Raw genomic sequence first — 9,192 nt, forward strand, 5'->3', positions numbered from 1 at the left:
CAGGGTGGGGGCAGTGAGGGAGCTGGTTGTGGCTCCCTGATTCTCAGGCTGCCCCAGGGGCTGCTCTAATTTGCTCCAGCTGGCTGTGGTCCCTGAGATTGGTGATTGTGCTCTGCTCTGCTCCAGCACACCTCCTCCCAACCCCTCCCACCCTGACAAGCCTCCTACACCAGAATGGGGGGAGGTAGTTGGCACAGGAGCCAGATACGCTGCTTTGCCCCAGCTGAGCTCTTCCTATGCCAGGGGAATTCTCTGGTATCCAGGGCCTAGTTCCTGCCAGTCTGCGCCATCCCTGCACACAGTGACCAGAGCAGGAGAGAGAATCGGACCCTTTATCCCCATGGACCCCTTTCTGCCCCCCTGACTCACATGAGTGATCCTCACAGGGCAGTCCCATTGATTTCTGGGGGGAGGGTTTGCAGGATCAGGTGTGATAAAGCAGAAGCCCAAACTACTGATTAGGAGCCTAATCCTGGTGTCCTTACTCAGGCAAAATTCCCACTGAAGCCAGTGTAATTTGGGTTTCAAACTGGGCACTTATGTAATTGAGAATCTCTCCTATTGATTCATTTATGTTCTTTTTTCTCTTTTCTCCCCTCTCATTCCCATGGACCCTCTGGCAGAACTGGGTAAGCTCCGTTTCTGGTTTGTGGGGTTTGTTTTTCACAGTATGGGACTTGTCGAGTCTGTATTTTGATTCGGTAAATTCTCATGTCTGATTATTTCAGGACTCACCAGAGCCCGAAGCTACGCAGGTAACTAACACTGATACTGCTTCAGTCACTCTCAGTCCCATTCCCCTGGGATATTCGGTCCCTGCTCAGTCCTCTTACAGCTTTCACAATAACTAAGGGGTCGGGCAAAATGTCATTATCTGTGTGAAAGTCTGAGGGTTTGGTTATTCGCACCCCTGCTAGGAAACCTGCTGGGGGGATGCGGGGGACGGCGCTGGTACAAACAGTCAATTGTTTCACTGCTCTCTGTTGCTATGTTATAGCCTCCAGTCAATGAATTGCTTATTTCACTGATGACCATTTTTGGCAGAAACATCTAGTTGATGAGCTTATACAACCCTGATGGATGCAGTGGCAGAGAATAGATGAAGGGCAGAGATGCAGCTGGTGGCTCTAGAAGGGTTGCTGGGGTGAGGACCAAGGAATTTAAACCTCCTCTCCCCACACTTAGGACTTGTCAGTGTGAGGAATTCCTGGGGAAGAGCCCAGAGTAGCTAGTGTGGAATATTCTGCACTCAGATTCTTCCAATGTGGATCAACATAAATGCAACAAGGGCACTCTGCTCCAGCCTCCAGCTCTCACTCAAGCTCCTCACTTTCCTCAAGTCAGGAGACCTCAGTCCTCCTTCCCAGAGCTGGACTTGGATTAGTTTCCATCATAGAATCAGATGACTGCAGCCCCCCTTCCTGGAGCTGGGGTCATTTCAGACTGTGCCTTTATTCTGTGCATCCACTTTCTCCAGCCGGGGGCAGCTCCCCAGCGTTCTGTCCTGCTATAGCTGCTGCTGTCATTGTCATCTCTGGCAGCTCCTCCCCCTTAGGGGAGCTCCTCTGTCTAGGACAGTGGTCCCCAAACTTTTTTGATCAAGCTCTCCCTTACCTGCTTTGCGCCGCCATCCCGGGAGCTGCTGTCAGGAGCTGGGCCAGGAACGGGGCTGCAGTTGGGGCCAGAAGCTGGGGGCTGTGGCTGGGAGTGGACCCGCGGTTGAGGCCGGGAGCTGGGGACTTCGGCCGGGGGTGGAACTATGTTTGGGGCTGGGGCTGCAGCTGGGTTCGCAGCCTGGAGCAGGGCCGGGAGTCAGTGGCTGAGGCCGGGGCTGGAACTGTAGCTGGGGCTTAGGGTGGGGCCAGAGTGGAGCTGGGGACAGAGCAGGGCTGGGTGGCATTTCCTTCCCGCCACCCATGGGGACTGGTCCAGGCCCTGTCAGGTCCCCCTAATGTTCATCCACACCCTTGAGGGAGGCACGACCCACAGTTTGGAGACCACTGCTCTAGGAGCTCCCCTTCCAGGCTCCTTGCTCTGGTGAGCTCTCCTGGGAGCTCCTCTCCTCAGCAGCTTCCTGTCCCTAGGATCCCTTCAGCTGAGCCCTGGTAACTCTTTATCAGGCTCATTAGCTGCCAACTAGCCACCTAGGGATTTAATTACTTCCAGGCTGGGCTGGGTTCTCTCATTCTCCCTTACAGGAGCCTGTCACAGGTAGTCTTGTCCCTGACTCCCCTAAAAACGCCAGCCCTCTTGATACATTTCCTCCCACCCTCAGAGCCAACCTGTATTCAAAGGTAGGCTTGACCATGGCTGACACTTGGTTATGTTCTGCTAGAAAAGTTTCAAACTCCAGGAAAGTAAATTGGGGGCCACTTCCAAGAGCTGCACGGACCTAGGGCAGGCAGGGAGCCTTCCTTATCCCCGGGCCCCCGCTCCGCCACTGACCAGACTTTTAACGTCCCAGTCGGTGGTGCCAACCGGAGCCGCCAGGGTCCCTTTTTGACCAGGCGTTCCAATCAAAAACCAGACCCCTGGCAACCCTATGGACAGGTGCCAACCCTAGGTCCTGTCCAAAGGGCCCAGTAACACCTTGCTGAGCCAGGTACAGGCAGCCACATGCCAGCCAAGGCCCCTCGCAGGGATGCTGAGCTGCCAGCTGCCATGGTCACTAACAGAGTCACATGCCACTCACCACACTTAGAGGCCCCAGAGCCCTGGACCCAGCCCCAGGAACTGCTGTAACCTAGATTCATGGCAATGCAGGGCTGGAAGGGACCTCGAGAGGTCACCTAGTCCAGCCCCCTGCACTGGGTCAGAGACTAGACTATCCCTGGCAGGGATTTGTCCAACCTGTTCTTACAAACCTCCAGTGACAGGAATCCCACAACCTCCCTTGGACTCGGGTCCAGAGCTTCACTGCCCTGAGAGTTAGAAAGTGTTTCCTCATCTCCAGCCTCAACCTCCCTTGCTGCAGATTGTGCCCATTGCTCCTTGGACAGACCCTCGCCCTTCCCGCTGGGGCACTGGCTGTGTCACCAAGTGTGAGCATCACTGGTATTGCACTGAATGGCTGGTGGCGGTGGGCTGGCTCAGGGGGGCAGTGAGGGGAGCTGGGGCCTTTCACTCCTCAGTCACCAATCTCAGCCCAGGCTCAGAGTCGGGTTCCCAGCAGACAGGAGCTCACATCGTAACTCACCTTAACAGCAGCCTCACCGGCCACCTCCGCAGGGAGGCCAAGGTCTGAACAGGCCCCAGGGACGTTTCCTCCCCAGGGAGAGGCTCCAGCAGATGTCAGGGCTGAGCCATGTTGGCAGGACAGTGGGGGGTTCACACAGCCTCTGTCCCCTTATACCCTCAATACACAGAACTCCAGCAGCCGGGGTGTAAAACCCAATTCATACCCCCAGCACCGAACTCCCTGACACTGCCCCAAGGCTCCCCTCCTCCCGGGGTTGGGGGGGTGAGTAAGAGACACTTGAAGAGTGGGGCCACAGGCCATGGCCAATCACTTTTACCAATGGGAGGGCTATGCCCTCCCACTTTTTACCAGCTGTAAGGGTGAGCGACGACGGGGGAGGGGACTGAGAGGAGCGACCAGGGGGTCAGGGTGTTGGGGGGAAGAGGTAGTGTGAGAGCGGGGGTTCAGGGAGAAGGGGCGGTGCGGGGGCAGGAGCTCAGGGAGAAGGGCTGCCACTAGTGGGTGACCCCTCTACTTTTAGGGAGCTTCCATCACTCCTGGGGAGAGGACCATCCCGGATCCTGATCCACGGGCACATCTGTGTATTGGCCGGGTACACAGAGCTTTCTGGGTGGAGACACTTTCACGCTCACCCAGGAAACTATGCTGGGAGGCCCCAATGCCCAGGAGGCCAAGGGCTCTCACTCCCCTGCCCTGGGGGTGAAGGGAGGGGCCCTGGGGCTGCTGTTCCCCATCCCAGGAAGGGGGTGAAGGGGACGTGGGAACAGACAATGTGCCCGTGTGCGTTGGGAGGGGCAGACCCGGCTCCATCCTGGGCTTCAGAGCCTGAGCTCCAGCCTGAGCCTGAACGTCTATGCGGCTATTTTTAATTCCAAAGAGGGAGCCCCGCAAGCCTGAATCTGTCCACCCCGTTCCAAGACTCGCTTCTGCAGGCTGTGTAAGGACCCAAAGTGTCTCCAGAGTCTGGGTGTGAAAGTTCCCAGCGTGTCTGACCCAGGGCTGGTTAATGAGAGTGGGGGAGTGGCTGGCGCAGTCGTTAGATGGAGACACCTGAGCCCCGGGCTCTGAGACGGTCTCTGTGACCATTACCTGCTCTGGGAGACGCCCAGGTGCAGCTGCAGGAGGCCACTCACAGCATCCATGGCACAAATGGCTCTGGGCAGAGAGTTCGGGCTGGAGCCAAGTCTCAATTTTCAGCCTGATTCATGGGGGTGAGATCACGGGCCCAGGGGGCATTTGTCTGCAAAGGGCAAATTAAACAGCAGCTCTGGAGTGTCCTGAACCTGGCCTGCCTGTAACTGTGCGTGTCCGGGAATGTTGACAGTCACTCACGGCAAGTCACTGGGATTGGGGCTCCTAAGTTGCTCAGACAGGTTTGCAGTGGAGCTGGGTGAAATGTTTCGGAAAAATAGTTTATTTGCTGCAAAGTTATATTTCGGGTCAACAGAAACTATTCGCGAATCCACGTCGAGTTTGCTGTCGAGTTTCAATTAAGAGAAAAAGCTGCTGCTGCTTCCCCTCTAGCCTTTAGCCCAGCGGCTGGGCCCTCAGCTGGGAGCCCCAGGTTCAATCCCCCCATGTGATGCCATGAGGGCTCAAAGTGCTGGGATCCGAGTGACATCCCCCTGTGTCTAAACACTGCCATGGGCACTGGGCCAGAGCGTGGGAGTGAGAATGACTCTGCAGCCCAGTGGGTCGGGCCCCCACCTGGCAGCCCAGAGTCCAGCTCCCCTGCTCCAGTGATCCTGTAATTATTGATCCATAACCCCAGTGATGGGAGGGGTTACAGCCCCTGGCACAGCAGTGTCTCAGGCGTGTCTGCCGGGGTTTCCTTGCACCGATGTAGCTGCACTGGTGCAAACCCCTAGTGCAGACGCGCTGTGTGGATGTGAACTGCGACTGGCACCTGTTGCAGCTTCTCCCAGATGGAGGAGGCAGGAAGTGGGGAAATGCCCCCTCCCCCCCCCACTGCCCTGGCCTCATTAGCAACAGCCTATTAGTGCGCATTTATACCCCCTCCCCAGAATCTTCCACTGTAATGCCCCCCAAGTGAGCCCAACCCAGACCACTGCTCCCGTGGGGGTGGGGCTGGGCCCGGCGAGGGGAGGGGCTGGCTGTGGGGTTTTACTGGCTGGAAGGTGGTGCACATGGGGCCCGCCAGCATGGAGAGTCCCAACTGCTCCCCCTGGGACAGGGCTGCACCCCCAGTGTGTGTGGGGACAGCACCGACCTGCTCTGAGCCAGAAACCAACCACACATGGCCCGAAAGCAACAGAGATTCCCTGGGGCCTGCCTCTCCCTCATCCCGCTCTGGCTCTTGCCCCTCCCTTATCCTTCCCTCGCCCCTGTGAGGGACCCTGCATCTATTCTGACCACTCACCAACATCCCTCCCTCTCTTCTCACTCCCTTTCTGCTCCCCTGGGCCCCTGCCCCTCTACTCCCACTTTGCCTCCTTGGCACGTGCCCCTGCCCTCCATCCATCTCTGCCCCACTGGAACTCACCCGTCCCTTCTCCCCCTGCCCTACTGGCACCTTCTCCTCTCCCCCAAACCTCCTCTGCATCCTGGAGCCCACCCATCACTTCACACCCCTGCTATGTCCTGGCATCCACCTCTCCCCTTTCCCTCCTCTGTGCCATGTCTCCCACCCCTCCCCTCACCCCCATCTGCTTCCCCGGTGCCTACCACTGCCATCACCCCCCCACACTTTGATGGCCACCCCACCCCTCCCCCTCCTCTGCTGTCCTGGCTTTTGCCCTTCTTACATCCCTCAGCCCTCCTGGCACCTGCCCCTCTCCCCACCCTCTCTGACCCCTGACACCCACCCCTTCCCTCACCCCCCTGTGCTCACCTTTCCTCTAGCCCCACTCTGACCTCCTGGCACCTGCCCTTCCCCTTACCCCCGCACCCTTCTGCTGCCTAACCCTTTCTTCCCTCCCCCTGCCTCCAACACCTGACACTCCCCTTGTCCCCTTCCTTCCTGTTGCCCACCCCCTCACCACCCTCTGCCCCACTGACCCCGCTCTCCTCTCGCCCCTCTGCCACCATTACCCATGCCACCTTCTCTTTATTTCTCACCCCTGCCCTTCCCCTCCCCCTCTGGCTCCGTGACAACTGCGGCCCTCACCACCCCTCCAGTCCCCTGGTGCCAGCTCCTCCTCTGCCCCAAGTCCCAGCTCTACCCTTGCCCCATCTGCCTTCTTGGTACCTGCTGTTTCCTTTGCCCCCTCTGCCTGCCTGGTGCAAGTCCCTTCCCTCACCCCCCTTTGGGACCCCTGGTCTCAGCCCTTCCCCTCACCTCAGCACTGCCCCACCCCTCACCTCTCCCTCTCCTAACCTCTGGGTCCCACCCCTCCCTTCATCTTCCCTCTGCCCCCCTGATGCCCACATTTCCCTTCACACCTATCTGCCCCCCTAGGTCCTGCACTTTATCACACCCCTCTCTCTGCCCCTCTTCTGCTCACCTGCTCCTTCAACCCCCATTCTGCCACTTTGGCACCAGTGCCTGCCCATTTGCTCCCCGACATGGTTCCACCTGCCCCACTCCTCATCATCTCACCCCCTGGCAGCTCACCCTCCCCTTGATTTCCCCTGCCCCATTGGAGCTCCCCATTCCCTCACACCCCTCTGCCCCCTGGTGCCTGCCCCATCCCTTGCTTCCCTGTGCCCCCTGGGGTCCGTCCTCTTCTTCTGCCCTGATGCCCACCCGTCCCCTCAGTCCCTGCAGCCCCCTGGAACCTGCCCCGCCATTCACCCCCCTCTGTCCTGCTGGTGCCCGTCCCTTCCCTTGTCCCCCCATTGCCCTTGTGCCCGCCCCTCCCCTATGTCCCTCCGTCCACCCCCTCTGCTCCTCTCACCTCCCACTCCCCTTTCCTCTCCCAGCGTCTACTTGTCCCCTCCCCTGCCTCCAGTGACAACTTCTCACCCCCCCCCCCCCCCCCCCCCCCCCNCCTTTCCCCTCATTGTCTCCTCACAGTTGGACGGGCCCTGACTCCCCTCAGGCAACAACCCCCCCCCAGCGATTAACGGGGGTGCAGGTTAATTTCCCTTTGATCCCAGTGACCAGCCCCTGCCCCCGGCCCTGACGCTGTGACTCTCTCCCCAGTGGACGTGACTCTGGATCCAGACACGGCAAATCCCTGGCTCGTCCTGTCTGAGGATCGGAAATGTGTGAGACTCGGAGACACACGCCAGGATCTGCCCAACAACCCTGAGAGATTTGATCCTTGTGTCAATGTCCTGGGCGCTGAGGGGTTCGCCGGTGGGAGGCGTTACTGGGAGGTGGAGGTGGGAGACAAGACTGAGTGGACTCTGGGGGTTTGTAGGGAATCTGTGAGCAGGAAGGGGGACATCACACTCTCACCTGATGATGGATACTGGGCCGTGTGGCTGGAGGATGGGGAATACGAGGCCGGCACCTCCTCCTCGGCCCCCCTCCCCGTGAGCGTCAGGCCCAGCCGGGTGGGGATTTTCCTGGACTATGAGGCGGGCGAGGTCTCATTTTACAATGTGACTGACGGGTCCCATCTCTTCACTTTCACTGGCACCTTCTCTGGGACGTTCCGCCCTTATTTCAGTCCCTCTCTCAACGCTGGGGGTACAAACGCAGCTCCCCTGATAATCTGCCCGGTCCCAGCTCAGGCCGGAGGGAATCTCGGTTCCTGACAGTGACCCCGAGGCACAGACTGTCCCCTCCCAGCCCTGCTGCTCTTCCCTCCCCCAGTGGTGGGGAGCCAGTTACTGCAGCAACTGGACTTTCTGTGCTGATCGGACGCTGCCAGTTTCCCTGTTCAACTGCAGCTTCCAGTCGAAAAACAGACACCTGGAAAACCCCCAGCCCTCACCTTTCCCCGTCCCCTGCCCCCGGGGTAGCAGATGGGGGTGGATGGGGTCATTTACCCCTGTCAGAATTTTCTACCCCTGTGAAATCTCAACATAAAATATGAAAGAAAAAAGATTATTCTAATTTAGAAAATATTATTGTAACAAGGTGTAAATACAAGAACATTTTAATTTACATTTCAACAGTATTTCAAAAACAAGCATCTAAACATATTTTTAGAATTGGAATTATTTACATCTATTTTTTGATTCTTCCCTCAAGTCTATGTTGAAGTTTTACTTCTCTAAATAACGTCATTTGTATTTCAACTGTGGAATTTCAAGAAATCCAAAATATTTATCTTAACAAAATAAACCATGAAATTGTCAGAGGAGGTTATTCGGTTTTAATATACATGTGTCGTAAATATCACAACTACACACATGTGCAGCTGCTCTCCCTCCCCCTCTCTTTATTGTCTTGACTGGTTCTCTCTGGAAGGCAGGGCACATACACCCACCTCCTGCACTACATCTTTGAAAATTAATAGGTGAAAAAATGCTAGAATTAATTAAACAATATATTTAAGTGAACTCACCCAAGATTATATAATAGGCTGAAGTTCTGTCAGCATTAAGTCATTTGATTTTTAACTTTCTATCTACATATAATTGGTAATCAAGATATGACCCTCCTTTCTTTTTCTCACATCAATTAACTAAACAGTCCCCACGGTGTCCTCTGTACAGTGTGACTTTGCACGCGTGGTGCCTGTGAAGTCATGATGGCAGGGGCAGGGTTAAACCAATGAGGGTGGGCCCATCCTGTTCCAGAAGTTCTGGAATGTCCAGTAGTCTGGGGATGTGTCAGTGGCCACCCTACTTGTCTACACAGGGGGTTTAAACTGGATTAAGTTGAGTTAATTTGATTTTAAAATGTATGTGTACACATACCACAATCTTTCCCAGCACACTAATTCTGCATTCATGGTGAACTCTGGAGTCCTCTTGCAAAGTGGATCCCCATGTTTCATCCGTCTGTTGTTTGAGTGCACACAATCCTGCTGCACATAACTTTGGCAGTCCTCCAATAGCTATCCCACACTGCTTTGCAGGGAACTGTTATTGACCTGTTTACCTGCGTGTCCTCTGGTGTCTACTTCCCAGGATGA

General features: G+C 56.5%; 1 protein-coding gene across 1 annotated transcript; it reads left to right on the forward strand.

Annotated features, from left to right (window-relative positions):
- The first annotated feature begins 491 nt into the window (after positions 1-491).
- LOC117887206 (erythroid membrane-associated protein-like) lies at positions 492-8,396 on the forward strand. The gene is made up of 3 exons (XM_034789563.1): positions 492-629; positions 729-755; positions 7,305-8,396. The coding sequence occupies exons 1-3, from the start codon at positions 608-610 to the stop codon at positions 7,862-7,864; spliced, it is 609 nt and encodes a 202-aa protein (XP_034645454.1). The 5' UTR covers positions 492-607; the 3' UTR covers positions 7,865-8,396.
- Positions 8,397-9,192: the final 796 nt, after the last annotated feature.

The sequence above is a fragment of the Trachemys scripta genome, chromosome 14 (genome assembly GCF_013100865.1).
Source record: "Trachemys scripta elegans isolate TJP31775 chromosome 14, CAS_Tse_1.0, whole genome shotgun sequence".
In the NCBI taxonomy this organism is placed as follows: Eukaryota; Metazoa; Chordata; order Testudines; family Emydidae; genus Trachemys; species Trachemys scripta.

What these genes read in the sequence shown, in the direction of transcription:
- LOC117887206 (XM_034789563.1), top strand. Translation starts at nt 608, where the DNA reads ATGGACCCTCTGGCAGAACTGG. An exon ending in GGACCCTCTGGCAGAACTGG is followed by an intron (nt 630 to 728) that starts GTAAGCTCCGTT and finishes TGATTATTTCAG; the next exon opens with GACTCACCAGAGCCCGAAGC. An exon ending in CAGAGCCCGAAGCTACGCAG is followed by an intron (nt 756 to 7,304) that starts GTAACTAACACT and finishes CTCTCTCCCCAG; the next exon opens with TGGACGTGACTCTGGATCCA.